The sequence below is a fragment of the Artemia franciscana genome, chromosome 3, assembly GCF_032884065.1.
Source record: "Artemia franciscana chromosome 3, ASM3288406v1, whole genome shotgun sequence".
Taxonomy (NCBI): Eukaryota; Metazoa; Arthropoda; class Branchiopoda; order Anostraca; family Artemiidae; genus Artemia; species Artemia franciscana.
Genome location: NC_088865.1, coordinates 30451151 through 30469880, shown reverse-complemented (window position 1 = coordinate 30469880; position 18730 = coordinate 30451151). Strand labels below are relative to the sequence as shown.

The 18730-nt window shown below is 34.9% G+C and overlaps 1 protein-coding gene across 1 annotated transcript in view; it reads left to right on the top strand.

The window, feature by feature from the left end:
• Window positions 1-18730, top strand: part of LOC136025143 (RNA cytidine acetyltransferase-like) — a 55577-nt gene that overhangs the window by 26558 nt on the left and 10289 nt on the right. The window contains exons 9-14 of the mRNA XM_065700892.1: window positions 3182-3412; window positions 6025-6141; window positions 7298-7474; window positions 8680-8824; window positions 12102-12246; window positions 14094-14302. Of these exons, the coding sequence (XP_065556964.1) occupies window positions 3182-3412; window positions 6025-6141; window positions 7298-7474; window positions 8680-8824; window positions 12102-12246; window positions 14094-14302 (1024 nt within the window). The remainder of the gene's footprint in view (window positions 1-3181; window positions 3413-6024; window positions 6142-7297; window positions 7475-8679; window positions 8825-12101; window positions 12247-14093; window positions 14303-18730) is intronic.

Here is an 18730-nt window from a genome sequence, read left to right as displayed (position 1 = left end):
AGAGAGAGAGAGAGAGAGAGTTTCCTAGTGCTTGGAAGAGAGCATACATTCGCGTCATACCCAAAATGAGGGGTCCCAAATCTTAAGACCAACTCCAATCTATCTCAATGAACCTGAACCTGTCTAAGGTGACAGAAACGCTTATATACCGTGAGCTGATGTCACAGGTTTCTCCTTCTCTTGACCCATATCAGCATGGATGCTTGAAAGGAAGCTGCACAGCTGTTTACTTAGTGAGATTGTATCATCTTATTGTCGAGTAGCTTGACCGAGGAAGTGCGATTTTCGATCTTCTCCTAGTGGATTACCGAAAAGCCTTTGACCTTATTCGCCATTTCATAGCTGTGACAAATTTACACGCAATGAGTATCCAGTGCGTGTAATCTGGATCCAAGACCGTATCCAGTGCTTCTACGACCTTTTCCCTGGAGACACCAACTCTGAATGGGCTGAGCTCACGTGTGGTGCTCCACAAGACACGAAACTTGCAGCGCTGTTGTTTTTAGCAGTTATAAACTGTGTCCTTTCTGAGTTTGAGGACATGTTTAAGTGCGTAGACGACTTGTCAGTTCTTCTGAAATATTTTATTGAAAACTCCGAGGCAGTCCCCCAATTCAGAGATGCAATAAGGAACAACTTTAAAGACCAATGTACTATCAGCAGCCTTCAAATCAACGAAGGGAAAAACCAAAATCCTTCGCTTTAATCCTCTTAAGAGGGACTTTGTCAGTCCTCCTCCACCGTATCCTAGTGTATCTTCGGCGGTAATCCTCCGTGTCACATTTAGCGTTGACTGTTCCTTTAGTACTCATGTTGATACTATAAAGGCAAATGGGGCGAAGCGTACCCTTATCTTACTACGTCGTTTTGGTTTTTCTGTGTCCCAACTTAAGACGGCTTATTTTACATACATCCGACCAATTCTCGAGTATGGTTGCCCTGTATGGGGCCCTCAAGTCAACAACACAGATTACCTAAGTGATCAACTTGAGTCACTACAAAAAAGAGCCTTTAAAGTTATTCTTTCAGACGCAGTTATTATATGTAAGTTATGAATCGGCATTACCTGTCCTACACCTACCGTCCCTTCACGAACGTTGTTAGGGTTTGATCTGCAAACTTGGTCCATTTCATTTTAGCAGTGAAAAATATAGAGAGATTCTATCACCAGATATGAGGAATAAGATAAACACAAGGTCAGCTAACAAAGTGAGACTGGAATTGCCTACTCAAGAACAAACCGGTTCGCCAATTTGTTAAGTTATAGTCTCTTGTTTTTTCTTTTTTCTTGTTTTCGTTGTAAGTACTAGGCGTCATTTAGTTGGAATTTTTATTCTAAACTATGATTGCTTGCATAAATAAAACTATTCTATTCTATTTTGTACTGTTTTTTTGGATAATACACTAATTACAACACATTTTAGGCAACGCATGACGTCATTACAATTATATCATTTGTCTTATTTACTCTTTAATTACATGTGAATGTGATTTCATTAACATGAATTGTTTTTAGAAAATTAAGGCTCTAAAGTATAATGCCATGCCCCATGTTTGGAATCATGGCTGTAAAAACTTGTCATCTGTGAACATCTTCATTTGGAGATTTCGACGAAAACATAGACGGAGAAAATGCCAAGTTCGTTGGAAATGCAGACAGCTTTTCCTTTTTAGTTTGATTGACTGGCAGATAAAAACATAATCAGAAACATTGGTATTTTCTCAACTGACCGATGGTTTTTAGAAAATGTACATTTACTGTTTTGCAGAAAATGCAAAAACGACTTAGATTTTAATTAACTGAAGGAAGGTGGCTGGTAGATTGGAGAGAGTCAGTTTGAAATAGCTGTCAGGCCCCAGCGTTTCGTTTTTGTATTCGTTTATTTATATAGTGTCGTAGCACTAAAAAATTAACACTAAAGCTTGGTTCTTTTACAATTACAAATAAAATGGATAAAAAGGGTCACTTAATAATTCTACTAACGAATTAGATCTCGAAGGAGCTTTTGCACTCGACGGGTTATAGATTGTTCTGATGTCTGGTAAGTCTACTGATCGGTGCGGAAGGTGGGAAAATACATTGGTGCTTTTCATTATTAAATTTTTTTTCAAAATTTGTTTATTAGATATGTCTTTGACCGAAAAAAGTGAGCAAGTTCCATAAGTCAGGGACACTTCTGTAATTGTAGTAGCAGGGTCCCAGTGATATTTTAGTAGCAGGTTATGAACATATGAAAGTAATAAATATTAAACATCTACAAATATTAGCGAAGTGGTAAGTATCAATTCTTCAGAATCCCGGTTAGGTTAAATCAACTTTCTTTCATTTTTTAAATGTTCAAGTGTCAGAACACTAAATTAACTATTCGCTTTTTATTTTCAAGGAGGCATTCTTTAAAATAAAGAATTAATGTCTCCAAATGAAAGAAAAAACATTTTGGGTTATCGAAGTTCTAAATCTAAAATGTGTACAATTCACATGGACGCTCGAAATATTTGTATTTTAAACCTCGTAATTTGACATTTTAATAAAATAATTTGTCCATTTTTTATTTATTTTCTTGATTTGTTCTTTTATCTTAGAGAACCATAATTGGTGGTATGGACCGACTCGTACATTTGTTTAACTTTAAGAATGATTTGCAGTTTGTTTGTTTCTTCTTTTTTTTTGGGGGGGGGGAATCTGTTAGTTAAGTTTTGCAAAAATTCTTCTAATGATACAACTGTATTTTTCAACGAAGCTGGTGAGTGAGACTATTATGTATTTATGCTGCGGTGAAGCCCAATTTGCATTAGAGCATATAAATTGTGGATGTTCACGGTCGGAGTTTCCTTTGTGTCTGTGGAAATTTTCAGTGGTTTTTTTTGGGGGGGGGGGGGGATAAAAAGAATCTCTTAATCCACTATTTTCTAAATTTTCTATAAGGGGGTTGCTCGTGCTAATTTTATGTAAAGAGAGAGAGAAGATTATCCTCTTCCCATATTTCCCTCGCTCTATTTGTGCTGGCATGATAAGAACAGTAACATATTGACAATCATAGGCTATTATGATGTCGCTTCGACTTTTTGACATGATTATTTAGAGATTACTCAACGGGGTATAATTGTGTATAAATCGCTTTTCCTATTAATGCTCGATTTTTGTTATATTAGTATATGACCTGGTCATTTGTTATTTTAGATAACTCTTGAAGAATCGATCCGTTACCGTCCTGGTGATGAAATTGAAAAATGGTTAAACGACCTTCTATGCTTGGATGCCACTTTGGCGCCTCCTATTACGTCTGGCTGCCCACCACCGACAGAATGTGATTTATATTACGTCAATAGAGACACACTATTCTGCTATCATAAAGCCACTGAAGCATTTTTGCACAAAGTTATGGCCCTCTTTGTTTCGTCCCACTATAAGGTTTGTCACTTTTTCTATTATTGCTATGTTTATATTTAGTTGTGTTGACTCAAATATTCGAGTGAAAAACGGGCTGAATTCTGTACGAATGTTTACCAAAATCCATTGTAACTTGCACGAAACCATTTGACTTTATATTTTTATTGATCAGCAAGTAGTCGTTCAGGGATACTGAATGAGCCATGACGTGGAATCAATCTAGAATGCCTCAAAAGGAGTTTTGATTAAGTAGAAAGATAAATCGATAAATTAATATATTTTGAAAGCCCAAGGGCTATACACACGACAAAGAAAAATCATACAAAACAAGGAGATCCCTAACAAAACAAACTACAAAACGAAAAATACCTAATCTGCAAACCAAATAACTCAATCATTTAAACTTTTTCTTCTTTCTAAACATTTATCTATAAACACCTCAACTTGAGTCATTGTGGTTGGATTACTGCTTTGTAGAATACGAGGAAGCAGCAAATCCCTCACGCGTAAATATTTTCTCCCCAAATCATAGATCACCGGGCACTTCCGGAGAAATTGGTCCAAATATTCATCCTCTTCTTTCATCCTATTCTTAAATTTTTTTTTTTTTTGGTTTTCGGTTAAAAAATCTCTTATTCTTTTTTTTTATTATTTCCAAATGTCAAATCAGTTTTATTCTTAACCAAGCTGTGTAACTGGCCCAACTGTGTGATATGAAACTTGAGCTAAGCTGTCATATTCAGCGACGTTAACTCGAGTTCGACTTGGAATTTATATCATAGACTATTAGGTTCGAGTGACGTAGTCAAACATGCTACTCAAATGCTTTGTACAGTTTCAGGCTGTTATGTCGTTTTGTCGTAGCTTTAAATGTTCACTTTCAGTATCTATTTTGATGGTTGTTTTTATCCTTCACCTATCGGTAACTGTTTGGCTACATTAATTCAAAAGGTTTTATATGCGATTCCTTTGCCAGACGGAGATATCTATGCCTATATAAACTCAACGTGCCGTATTTGTTGGTTTATTCTGTTTTAATCCTATTTGGTTCCCAACATCCTTCGAAATTAATTTTTTTTTCTTATGAGTAATATCCTTTTCCTCTCTCTGAACTACTTGGGAGATGGAGTTTATAATTTTTAAATCCTTTTACCACGTCTTGAATGCCAAAAGAAAACCCTCCTTTTACATACAACAAATCGTTGGAACCAGTAAAACAAAATTCTAAAAGCGTGTTCTGTTTTTCTTTTCTCCTGCAAATTTTTGGTAGTCTGACGTAACGCCTTTTAAATAAATGTGTCGGAATTGCAGACGTCAATTTATTTTCCTCTCCCTGAAGTAGTTGTAAAATGTAGCATTTAATTTAAAAATCCCTTTACCATGTCTTGAATGTCAAAAGAAAGCCTCTCTTTTACATACAAACAATCGTGGATAACAGTAGAACAAGTTCTAAACACGGTACAACAAAACTGGTCAATTTTCTGCTGACTCGATGCATTTTTGACAATAAATATTTTAAAAAATTGGGGGGGGGGGGGTAGGAGTCTTTTTTTCCTCACTATTGGATACAAATGAGCATTTCCAGAGTTATAGATATCTTCAAATTTTTCTCCTTCAATATACTTCTGTATAGAAATCTTATCCCAGTTGTCTTGTAACTAGTTTCTGAAGCACCCAGAGGAGATAGCTATAGTTATTTGTTACGCGTTAGAAGTTTGTTTATGCTATAGTTTCTAGACTAAAAAAAAGAGCGTGTGTGTTGAGCTGCTTTAAGAGCAGCGAGTAATACTAAAGACAAAGGTCAATTTTATCTTATTCCTCTTTATGGTAAATTTTTAATTTTCTCCAAAAAGTAGTCAAAATTAGGCAAAATTTATCAAGGGTATGTAAGACATATTTAAGACTTTTAAGTATGAACCAAGTTTTGGGATGTTTTTTCCTAAGCTTTCTCTCCTAAGCTAACAGTCTTTACTGTGTTTTGTGCTGCTCAGATGCACAGGCTCTTTTTCTATTGAAATTAGACACTTGAAACTAAAGGGATAAAAGGAACGGATAAAATAAAGCACAAGGAAGAAAAGGCAGATGATGTTGTAAAAATTTGTCGAGTGACGGTGGATATGCTTATAAGATAGTTTGTATATGGAAAATGAAAAGAAAACCCACTGCCCCTGTCCGCCCGGGTTCAGGTTCCTGTTCATTGGAAGTTTATATCTACCGCACAGAAAGAAATGCGTTTAAGGAAGCTTAAAATATTCTCAAAACTAATATTGAAAAAGAAACAACAAGATTTGGAGGATCTGTAGCAATAAATTAAGCTTATGTATGTATTTTGTATTACCTTTGCATTTACCTTGAGATGACCGAGAGCCTTGCTCTCTCGAAACGTTTTCCAGATAATCTGACAAATGTGGACAGTTTTTTATTTTGAACTAAAGGAACATTAAATGATCGTAAATACAAGCTAACGTTTGGTACTAGTTTTCTGTTTTTCATTTTAGTTTTGGTTTAAATTGGCTGAACTAAATTATAACATTTTTTGTGTTGCTAACTCAAAAATGAATTCAGAGTTGGAAAAGCTTAAAATAATGTTTTTTTGGTGGCATTCTATTGTTTTTATTCTCTTTTTTCACAAGAACACACCAAACGATCTCCAAATGTTGTCAGATGCACCGGCTCACCACCTGTTTGTTCTGCTGGGACCAATGAATCCTGATTCTACTAAATTACCAGATGTACTTTGTGCCATTCAGGTAAACAAATTTATATTCTTTTTTTTACTTTTGTTTGGCAATACCGTTTGTTATTAGAATTACGGAACTTCTTACCTAACCCAGTTGCTAGGATTTTATGACTATGAAAAAGAAGACAAGCTTAAACTCATCAGGTGACTAAGTGGTCAGTTTCCTGGCGTTTTGCGGCTATTGTCGAGATGTATGCCTCCTCCGATCAGAGGAGTAAGAAGTTCGAAGAAAATATTGCAAGGTCTGAGAACTTTGCTCAAAATGAAGGCAAGCAATAAAAAATGCCTTAGATAAGAAAGGTAAGATCTTAGAATTTTGCTTTGTTAAAACTGGCTTAGAGCTAACTCAATATTTGGACTCAGGGGATTACCCCTAAGCATTTCTTAGGGTCCCTCTAGATGTTTGGCATATTTTTAGTTGCTCCTATTTTGTTTTCTTTTTTGACTTGTACTCTAATTGTGCTGAATTTAGAAAAAGATGACTTTTTTTAAAATGGTGGTATACTTATTAACTTAAATATAACTATTTTATAACCAATACCGTAACAATGCTTAGAAACAAAAGAATATGTCGATGCTCCAAAAATTTCAGGTCGGATTCAGATAAACTCATATACTTTCAATTAAAATGTAAGTTTTCAGAAATTAAAAAATTAAGTTGTTTTAATTTATCTAATTATTCTGAATAACGCTTCACAATTAGTGGCACTAGTAGTTTTTGTTTCTTATCAAAATACTGTTTGGGTGCCAAAGTTTCCTCTGTTGTCCTTTTTCCATACCCTTTGCCATAAACAGTAGCTAAGTAACTATGATTTTATATTTTGATCATTATTGTGATTGCTGTCAATATTAATTATTATTATTTTCATAGAAGTGATAATCTTATAATAATTATTATTAAAATTTAATTATTGTTGTTAATAAGCATAATAATAGTAATACTACTATTGTTGTTAATTGGCACGTGTTTTTTCACGACAATGTTAATCGTTGCTTAATTATAATTCAGTTATAATTAATCCTCTATAAGTTATTTCGTTTGGAATATTTCCTTAAGCTGTTATCAGTAATTTAGTTTATCTAGCTGTGATTGACCTTATTATGTTTATTGAAAGTTGAATGATTTTGGCCAATGATTTAACAATTTTTTACTCCTTTTTCTGCAGGTATGTCTGGAAGGTGAAATTTCAAAGGCATCAATTATTGAAGGTCTTTCTCGCGGGAAAAGGGCATCCGGTGATTTAATACCTTGGACAATTGCTCAACAATATCAAGATAAAGATTTCCCTTCTCTTTCTGGAGCACGAGTAGTGAGGATAGCTACCCATCCTGACTATCAAGGGGTAACTAACATTTTCTTTTCTTTCTTTTATTGCGATCTATTACACTTTACTTTTATTTCTACTAATGTATTTTTTTCTGTTTTTCAAAGTAATCACAATTTTCTTCCCGTTTATTATTTAGCACGTTTTGAAGTATCAGAATTGGAGAAGTGCCAGCTAACACTATAATTGTTTGATGATAAATTTTGATTTTTTTTTCTTCTAAGTTTCTTCAAAGAAATTCGTTTTCATACAGTAAAGCAACGGAATAGCCTTAGGGTAAAATTCACCACTGATTTTTGCGGAAACACTAAAATGATCTTCCTCATTTTCATAGATCGTCTTGTTTTCCCCTCTCTTTTAGCTACTAATGAGATCAATTTTTAGGTTACGATGACGCCATTTTAGCTACAATTCGTTCATGTAGCTGTCGGTCCTTATGGACTGACAGGGTGGGAGGGGGTACCAGATGATTTTTCAGGTGATAAAGGATGTCTAGATCTTCAAAAAGTGCCTTTTCCTTCTTTTATTGACTGTGAGGTGATCCCTCGGACATTCTTGAGAGGATTTTCCTCCTATTTTTTTTTGCAGACATGTGGGCACCTTCTTAATTAGCCAAGTATTGAATAAAGCTCACAGGATTAAGAATTGGAAATCTGATGTACCTTAAAGGACCTTTCGAATGGGTACAAGACTCTGGGGTATAATAGATTTGTGATACCATTGTTATCATTTATGAGTATCCTATCAATTTTACCTAACATGGAAAAAAGTCCAGTTTAAATGTATTGCATTCTTGTTTTAATGTATGAAAAATTCAATCATTGTAACCTATACCAAAGGAGACTAGGTTTGGAATAGTTGTCCTTTAAGGATCACCAAGGAAATCACCACTGCCACTAAATCTAAATATTTGAGAAAAAATTAATGTCTTTAGCAATATTTAATGGGAAAACCTCTCAATATCCCACTATTGTATCATTTTGTACGAATTTATTATGTGTGAGGATAGAACAAGACATGTCCAGGAATTTCTTTAAGGGAGTGGTTATAAATTCTGAGATTGTTGTAAGTAATATCCCCCTCCCTCCCCCCGAAACACACACACTTGCTTTTGTCTGATTTTAATATTGGTACAATGCCAACTTAAACAAATGGTTCCCCATTAGGAATTTGCCTTATTAAATTTGTCAGTAGAAGTCCAAAGTTAACTTCCAATATTCTAGCTTGGCTATGGAGCTCGGGCTTTATCTTTGTTACGCTACTATTATGAAGGCAAAATAGTGGATCTTGTTGAAGAAAAAGAAGAAATAAACGGTGAAGTTGAACCAGTCCCTGATGATGAAGTTGGTCTTTTAACAGAAAAAATTGGCAAGTTTTTCTCTTTTTTTCTTTTTAATTTCACTTACTTCTGCACTGGCGTGGTAGGAAGGTTTATGTGCCACAAAGAAAAGTATTAAAAATTGGCTGTAATAGTTGTAATAAAACGAATAATCATAAGTATCCCATTCATTTCGAAACATTTGTAAGCCTGCATAAGCAAAATTTTGCTTTTTGTTAAAAGTTGTTGAGTAATTGAATGTAACATAATCATTTTCATTGTTGATGCTATAAAATCGCAATAGAATATTGCTCTAATGCTTATTTTTTTGCTCTGAAATTTTAAATCCTGGCTTGGTTGAATTGTGCTAATGTTTTGCATACTTTTATAATTTAATTCTCTCTTTATCTTCTGTTACCATCATTTTCTTCTTTTTATTTTATCTTTTTTGTCCTCTATTTGAACTAACAAGAAATATATGAAGATGCCTGTGCCAGAAGTCGGCAAGTCCACTTTAAAATTCTTCTAACTGAGGTCATATGTTTTTACGTATGCTCTTTTTAATTCTGCAAACGCCTCAGAAATCAGGATTATAGTTTTGGTTTATTCACTATATTTGATTAACAATTTAATTGGCTCTCTGATTTAGGGGGAAAATGTTGTAAATGATTTTCCCATATAATGCTCAATTGAGGGCTTTTTGCATATTTGAATTAACTATTGTGTAAATTTTGTGTTAAGGATTTTTTAATTAATAAAATTTTTAATTAATTTAATTTAATTAATTCGACATTAATGGTCGTTCTTAACATCAACAGGAAAAATAGATTGAAAAAAAAAAGATCTTTTAATTCATCGGCGGTACATTTTGGGCTTAATATAATATATCTTCATAATGCTTATTTTAATATTAGCTAAGTAGCAGGGACTTTGAATGAAATGTGATTGTTTGAATCAGAATCTGATTGGTTTATTGGAAACTTGCGCAACCGTATATATCTTAAAATATTAGGGGAAATCGGAAATTCAGTTTATTATGGAAAAGATCTCTATGTTCAATAGTGAAGTTTTCGCTAGTAGCGGGTTCCAAGTTCAAATTCAAAGAAACGTGGATCAGCAAGAGTAAGCAAAAACATTGGAAGGTATAGTTGTCGTTGGGAGTCAACACAATTTTAATGTTTGAATTGTTATTGACGAAAAGTGTTGTAAAATCTAACTCGTTAGTGTTGCTTGTTCATTTTCACGGTTCAACGTGGTAGTGCTGACGAAAATGTGGTACTGTCCTAAAAACTTCGTAAATTTGAAACAAACAAAATAGAAATCCTAGAAAATCATGGTTTTTATATATGAATATACAATAGAAGGGTCAAGAGGGCGAAAAAAAGTTTTTTCTTTTAATGCTCTGGGTACCTTAACAATATAATAAAAAAGTGAAACTATCCATACATACTAGAATAGGGATAGTTCCTTTTCTTTCTTTTTTTCCTAATAAAGACTTCTGCAATAATCCCTTTCTTTCGCTGAACATCTAAAAGTATGAAAATTCCGATAGTGGATTACTAAGGCTCCAAAATTTTACTGTGAATAGAAAAGTCTATATTTTCCGACAGTATAATGATATTTGGTAATAAGTGTCTTTATATATTTTGTTATTTATGCCCTATTGTTTGGTATAAAGTACTCCCAAATGAAACATAACTAAACGTTGAACGTGCAGTACAACCCGATAATAAGAATCATGCCGTATATATGATGTACTAGTCTTTCATTGAAGTCTTTGAAAAGCGTTTATAAATTGTTAGAACTCGTGGTGGGAGATATCACCAATGACAAAGGAAATGGATCACGGGCCCAGTTTCTACCTCCAATAAGAATCTAGTTATTATAGTATTTAATAACTAGGGAAGGGGACATAAACTGGGCCTAGACTGGTACTAGAGAAATTGAATGGCAGTAAAAAAAAATCGAACAATCGAGAAAATATCTTGTGAAGGAAGAAATAAAATGAGAAATGTTCAAGTAAGTAAATGACAAAATCTCCTTGTACCGTTTTGTCGAAATTTACCATTTATTTGTCAATTGACACCAGCTTGGAATGGTGTGGAGAATGATAGAAAATGCTCCGATTGGTTTGACATATTGGCGGAAGATACTTCGTTCGAATCGACCGGACCACGGCTCTCTCATGGTTTTGTCAAGAAATAAGACCTTTTCCCCCAGAACTCACGTTGTTAAGTTACCTTGGCGTTTAAGCAAGGCAATCAGCTTGTTTTAATGACCATTTACGCCTGGGGGTATCTTTAGTGATGCATTCTGGTTCCGACAATATGCAGTTAAGCAAAAAATAGCTATTATAAAGAAAAAACGAACTGAGGTACTATAGAAACAAATTATCACCTCTGCCATACTTTCACATTAGAAAAGAATAAGAGTAATTCCCCCTGAAACAGATATGAAAGAAGCCTCAGAAATTTTCAGCCTAAAAAACATAGCACTAATGCATCAGACCCGCCTGTCAAGGGCATTCTCCTTTTACCGTATTTTCGATATTTGCAATTTATTTGTCTGTTGACCCGGTTTTCAATTGAATGTGTGCGCTTGGTGCATATAACTGTCTCTTTGAAAAAAAAAACAACTCCCTCCTTACCCGGAAAAGGAGTGGTCAAAAGTTTTTGCTATATTAGCAACGTTCCATCACACAAATATGATGATAGTTGTGTTTATGGGAGAAACATACCTCCAGAGGTCATAGAAATAGATCTTTCCTGAATTACTGTTATTTGGAAGGAACCCTATTGCCAGATTTCCTGATGAACTTTCGTGATTTTTACTGAGATGCTCTATACCTCTGTAATAAATAGATAGATAAATGTTTCACAGTTATAACCGCTGCAAAAAAAAAATCGTTTCGGAATTGAATTCCCTCAGAAATATGACCTGCGTCTTACGGAACAAGTCTACTTAGACAACTTTGCGCCTTTTTCCTCAGCAGCGTGTATATTCATCATCCATGTTAGCTACATAATACGATTTTTTGAAATTGGAGTGGGATGAGGCTTATTTTGGAATCTTATTTTTTAAATAGGAGCTTGCTTGAAGTAGAAAAGAGTTCAGGAATCATACTTATTCTTGATAAAAAATCTGATTTTTAAAAATTATTTGATAATCAAAATCTTGCCCTTAGTCAAAATCCGACATTTTGGAAGTCCTTGTAAATGATGAGAGTGCTCGATTGGTTATATTAGAGTTTCCAGTACTTTGTTTATGCTGTATCAGCGATTTTGAGCCCACTCGTAAACACTTTTTCTGATTATCGTAATTCCACAGGACCACGGAAAAATTTACCTCCATTATTAATGAAGCTTGAGGAGAGACCAGCAGAGAAACTTGACTACCTTGGTGTTTCATACGGTTTAACAGCTCCTTTACTCAAATTCTGGAAACGAGCTGGATATATTCCTGTTTATCTAAGGTAAGTCGGCAGTCTTTAGCTAGCCAATTGAATATTTTTGAAGAGTTTGCAAAGCTAAGACAAATTTGTCTCATCGGTAAAGATTTTCAAAAATTAATCTTAAATTTAAACAAAGTATAAAATAGACTATTTTCAAAATTAATTTTTCTCCTTTTCCCCTAGAGAGAAAGTGTAATAAAGTAGAGATACTGTCCCGAATTATTCATCATATAATGGTTTTAGCATTATTAGTAACTACTAAATAACAGCCTTGTTTTAATTAGTCAAAAATCTCTTTTTGACTAAATCTGGAATCATTTGTGGAGTTTTAAGTTTACTGTTTCAAATAGTTCTAAGGGATGATAGTTGTATATTGAGTGTTCTTTAGTGAGAGTCAAAAAGAAGCAAATAGATTAAGGTCTTTTTGTTTCGTAAAAGGAGGAACAGTACGAACTAGCTGTCCAGTAGTTTTTACCAACTAAAGAGTGAAGTTAAAATTTGAGTCGTGCAGAAACTACCTACTACCCCGTACCCTGACCCGCTGTTTAGTACATTATTGTAGAACTTCTGCTTTATTGTAGACACGAAAAAAAGTCATCCAGCATTTTTACTATGACCAAGTACTTACTTGTTCTTATCTTTATCTATTTATATTTTTTATAATAAGATTCATATATACAGTGTAAAGAAAATGAATAATTATTATAGATCGTTTATTCAATAAAACTAATAGTTATACAGCATTGCATAGTTTTAAAAATGTCCTAGAAAAATTCGTCAGATAAATATGGGAGGAGTGGTTGGTCCCTGACCTTCCTTTATTTGAGAAAACAAGTGTGCAGTGTAGGATCGTAGGGGGGTGGGGCTCGATGCTTCATAAATGAATGCTCTAAGACAAGAACAATGTGATGAAGTTCTAAATTTTGTGTCATAATACTTCGAGAATGAAAAGCTTATTTATCCGTATTCGTCTTAAAGAATAACATTTTCACTTCAAATTATTTGAAAAGCAATATGTAAATAAAAGACTTGTAATTAACCCAGTAGCTGTGTTTGTTACATCCTAAAGCACTTTAAGGAAAATCACCAGTCACACGTTAACGTAAAGAGCGGAACTTGTTTGTTTCAAGTTAGAGCGTTGCTCTTTGGTTTTAGTTGAAAAAAAAAACTTCATCTAATTGAACGACTTAATGAAACGATGCTATTTCCACCTATTACCTTTGTATGGATAGAAGATGAATGAAACTCCTTATTAAATGTCTTGAGGGGACTTATGTCTGCTGGGCAATCATTCCATTTTGTAACTTATCTGTCCGGTAAAGCTCTTGGATGGATTTTCCTTGCCGTAAGTACCAAAGAGAAGGTTTTGCAGATTGAAACAGCTTTCCCTTAAAAACATTCTTGCTTGCTTACCTATGCTGAAATCCGTTAATGACATATATGTTAAACGTGAATAAGGTCTTGGAGTTTAAGTTAAGCTCACTGTTGCCAAAAATCGCAGTATGTTTGCTGATGTTGCTGAAACGTGTTGTGGAAGGAATATCCTTCCCCTTCTCCAGGACCCAACAAAAATTATTTATTTAGACTTAATTTTACCTGAAAGCACTAGGTTCTTACTTTCCGGATGGGATTGTTAGACTGCAAGAACTGGATAGAATTATTTCCAGTTTATTGGTATAGAGATCCTTTTCCTAGCAGCGTGTTGAGAGTGACTATGTTTCCGTCGCCTTCTAACAGAATTCATTGCCTACAATTATAACCTTACTGTTTGCACTTATCCTTTATTCATTAAACTATTTTTCTTACTTAATATTTCATGTAGTCGTTCGAAACAGGGCCTTATGTAAACTTTCAATATTAAATTTCAGACAAACGGCTAACGAGCTAACTGGTGAACATTCATGTATTATGCTATCAACACTGCATACAAATGAACTTGCTGGTGATTGGCTAATTTCATTCTGGAAAGATTTCAAGAGAAGAATTGTCCATTTAATGGGATATCAGTTTAAAGAGTTCAGTCCTGCTTTGGGACTTTCACTTCTTATAAATAAAGCTGTGACAGAACAACCAACAGGTACTACTCATTGTTTTTTTTTTCAACTTAAATACTGAAGATGTTTCACTTAAGGAACCTTCACAGCGCAAACATAAGACTTTACGTTATATTCAGTGTTAAGGTTGCTACATACAATTTTATAGTTTTGACGTCTTGTTTCTTGCATACCTACAAAATCCCTTCACACCATAATGTCATTTTGTCTGACGGAGAGTGAATTTTTATAAATCTGACATCGCCTCCCCCCTCTCCCCAACTCTATATGTGTAGATTATAAATCACTATCCATTTTCATAAATCTGTTATGTGTATTTTACCCTAATGTACATAGCACTAACTTGTTTTTTGGTGGAAATCGAAAAAGACCTCATAGGTTTCTTAAAGTATGATCTACACTACAGCAATAAATAAATAAATTCTAAAGAGAGAATAACAGGTGCATACCAGGTTCCCACCCACAATTCCAATTTTCTAATTAGTTCTCTGATTAATTATAATTCGATATTATTCTGAGTTTGGCTTTAAATACCTTTTCGTGATCTCTTCGTCAGATTTCTGTTTTGAAACTTTAACGTAAGAAGCTAAAATTTGCTCAACTTGTACCGTCGAAGCTGTTACGTTTCGTTATGTCTTATTTTTAAATTGGCGTAAGATCATATGTAAGGCTACTAAGCGTTGCGAAATCTTGTGTGAGTTCTTAATAGTTCCCTTGATAGTTCGGTACACATCCATCAAATCATTACACCACCTTCGAAAGTGAAGAGAAGGGATTTGAAGCTTAGATAGCATTTGCAAATTGGGAAGGTTAGGATTGCGGGTAAGAAGCCTTTCCAGAACGTCTTTAGAAACCCTTGCGCTCAACTAAAAGATATCCAGGAGTGGTAACTTTTATTCACTTTTAACTCAAAATTAACTTGTAGTCTCGAAATTTATCTTACGGAACTTCGAAAAAAAACAACACCTGAAACGTCTCGAAACGACCTCAGATCAAAAAATACACGAATGAAATCGCCGTATTTGAAAACCCTTTATTAGAGGCTTATAGCCTCATCCCCCTCCGAAACCAAAAAACCGACAGCGCCGTCTTCTCTCCATTTTGGATTGTTGTGATGCGCCAGATTAAAGTGTCATATGTCATAAAAGAACGGCTCTTTTTGGTGTCATCCCTGGAACGGGTGGGGCTTTAAAGCTGGATAGAGCCTCTTTACAGAGGTCTTTTAAAGGGGATTCTATGGGATGAATATGAATTTGATCGATCGCTTAGAATTGTGCCCGATCTAGCGGATATATCGCTTCCGATCTATTGCTGCGATTCGATGTCCGTCAAATCATTGTAATAAATTTTAGTATTAGATTGCCATACTTATATAATGCCTTATGGCATATTACTCTGGGACTAGACTATGAAGTTCAAGGTTTTAAGTTCAAGTCTCGTGCTCATACTTTTACAAATTGGGTCAAAGTAAGTAGGCTAATCTACTTTCTTAGGCAGGTTAAAGTTTCTTCACTTGTAAAGTATTCCCTCCATCATCAATCAAACCAGCAACTGTGAAACGAGAATGTCGTTTCAAGTTGTGGAAGTTATCTCGAGCACAAGAGAGAGCCGGAAAAGAGTGAAGAAGAACGAATAAACCTTGCATAAAAAGCAGAAAAAGAAATGCAAATGCTTGCTGAACTTTCTTCCAGTAAGCAAACCATAGAAGCTCTTAAAAAGCCATTACAAAAAAAAATAAGCCGCTAGATAGCAAGCTACTGACAAGATGTTTGAAAAAGCAAGAAACCGGCTTAAAATGGGCATTGAGAAAAAAGACCTGATAGAAATTCAGCTCATGCAAGCTATATTGGATGGATGATCTCTGTTGCATACCGAACAGAAAAAAGAATCAGCAGGTATTAAAAGGACTCGTGTACTATGCAGAAATAAAGAAAGACCGTGATAACTGGACTTTTGAAAGTCTACAGGAAGTAAAACCAAAGCAAACAAACAAAAAAACAAAAAAACAAGTGATTTTGAAATGTTGCGGTCTTGTGAATATTTTTTGGTCATTAACCAAAGTGTTTACTTTTGTATATTTTCAAATTTTCACACCTTCATAGTTGAAAATCAAGCAAAAAAGAAACCTGGAAAGATCTATAGGGAAAGTTAACGAGTCGAATCATCTTGATATTACCCGTGTCTCTCAAGAAGAGATTAAGTGTTATGTCTTCGTTTCCGACACCCAACTACTGTCGCTTACCAGCCAGACACCCAGCTCACGTCAGCTCGCTGCACGAACTCTTCGGTGGATCGCCGACCTAGCCTGCATGCTAGTAAAAACGCCAGCTAGAGTTGCCTTTTGCTTCAAGTCCTCAACACACGGCTGGAAGTGCCCGCGTGGAAGGCCTTGTTTTAGATGGAAGGACAGCCTTGATCACTTCCTGTCATTCACCAGTAGTATCCGAGACGAAGCTATCATACTACTTCAGGACTGTCTGGACTAAAGGTGACGAGTGGCTTCTCTCGTTTGTTCTACGGTGGACCACCAACAGGAGAAATAAGTCAAGTACGTCAACTCTCCGGAAGATGATTCCGCTATATTGCTGATAGTCCTGGTTTCAGATTTATGATAGATTGTTTTGAATACCGAGTATGATGTTGATTGTGTCATTTTTACAGTAAGCAACGGCTGAACCAGGTCCCTATATGTTCCCTTTTCCGCCAAACAAGTCCCTAAAGTCCCTATTTTTGAATCCTTGAACCTGTGACACCCCTGATGTGAAGACGCATCTTACTTGCAAAATAAAATTAGACCTAGAAGCTCAAATGGCTCTTGCTTTTAGGACTAAATGCTGTATAAACAATAAGCTGAGACTCGAACTCCTACAGATGCAACAAAACCATGACTTGTCATTTCTGCCAAATTAAACTAATTTGACACATCTACAATCGGACTGCCATCCACAGTCTGACGACTGTCGATGACAACATTTTAGCCCTTATCTAACAGAGGTTAGTTCGACCATAAACGCAAAAAAAAAATGTGATTGTTGACCTGGCTTTGTTGAAATCCAGTTGTTGACTACAGTCCAGTAATAAGAATGATTATAAGAAATTTTGAAAACCCTATCCCTCTCCTCCCAATAGAGGTCAACAGGAGTAGACCCTACAAATAAAACCATGAGCCTTAGCTCTTACTTCCCACCAATTAGGGTTGGAGTCTTAACGTTCTTTTCTGGCAGATGTGTTGATGACAAGACTTCAAGGACTTCCTTCCTCCTCTCCACGGATGTTAAATCAGTACCAGACTCAAGAATGGCGTAACTAGAAAATGGGCGTTGCTTCTAACTAAGTTTGACTGAAACCGGGTAAGCTAGGGACTCTTCCCCCTTGGAGAGGTTGAGTCGGTCCCGGACCTGCGAAAGACCTTAAAAAGGAAACTAGATGTTACCTCTCAAGTTTTACTGAGTAGTAAGCTTTGTAGAAAACATTCTCTGTATAAATTGTGTTGTGACGATCAATTGGTTTTTCTATTGGTTTAATTGTATATATATATATATATATATATATATATATATATATATATATATATATATATATATATATATATATATATATATATATATATATATATATATACTAGCTGTTGGGGTGGCGCTTCGCGCCACCCCAACACCTGGTTGGGGGGGGGCGCTTTATAATAACAACCCCCCCCCAAGCCCCCGCGCGCGCGTAAGTCGTTACGCGCCATTGTAGTTGTGTTCCTGTGTCCCACCTGTGAATATATAATAAATGATAGATAATAAAGGCAAAAACTTCAGAAGGGCCCCAAAACTGAATTCAGAAGAGAAAGGTGCTTAACAAATTTCAGAATAATAATAATAAAGACAAATATTTCAGAAGGGACCCAAAATTGAATTTAGAAGAGAATGGAACTTATCAAACTTTACAAATTTTACAGTATACAATTCAGCATCTAGGTTTTCAATCCACTTTGCAAGTAATTCATAAATGTTATATTTGACTGGAGTTGGTAGCGTAATTTCTCCTTTTGATTATTTTTTGGGACCATAGCCCATGTAAAACATAAAGTTATAGGCCGTAATCTTAATTGTATTTAAAGACGAAAAATCACCAATTGTTGTTTGTTTACATTTCTAGATTTCAGTCTATTTATTTTTATTTCTTAAGAAAAAAAAAATGAAAGAAAAAAAAATTAAGTAATAAAAATATATTTGTTTTTGATGATCTAAAGGCTGAGATTCAAACTTAGAATGTGCAAAAATCATCCTGTTGCCTCTCAATTTTTATTCAGTTCCAACATCTGGTGACTTCTGGTAGATGGACTGAACATAAGGATCTAGGAGTTCCTGTCTCCATACAGAGCTCAAATCAGATTCGACCCAAAAGGCTAGATGTGGAAACTCGTATTTCACTGAAGGTTTTGGGGCAAGTGCAAATCTAGAATG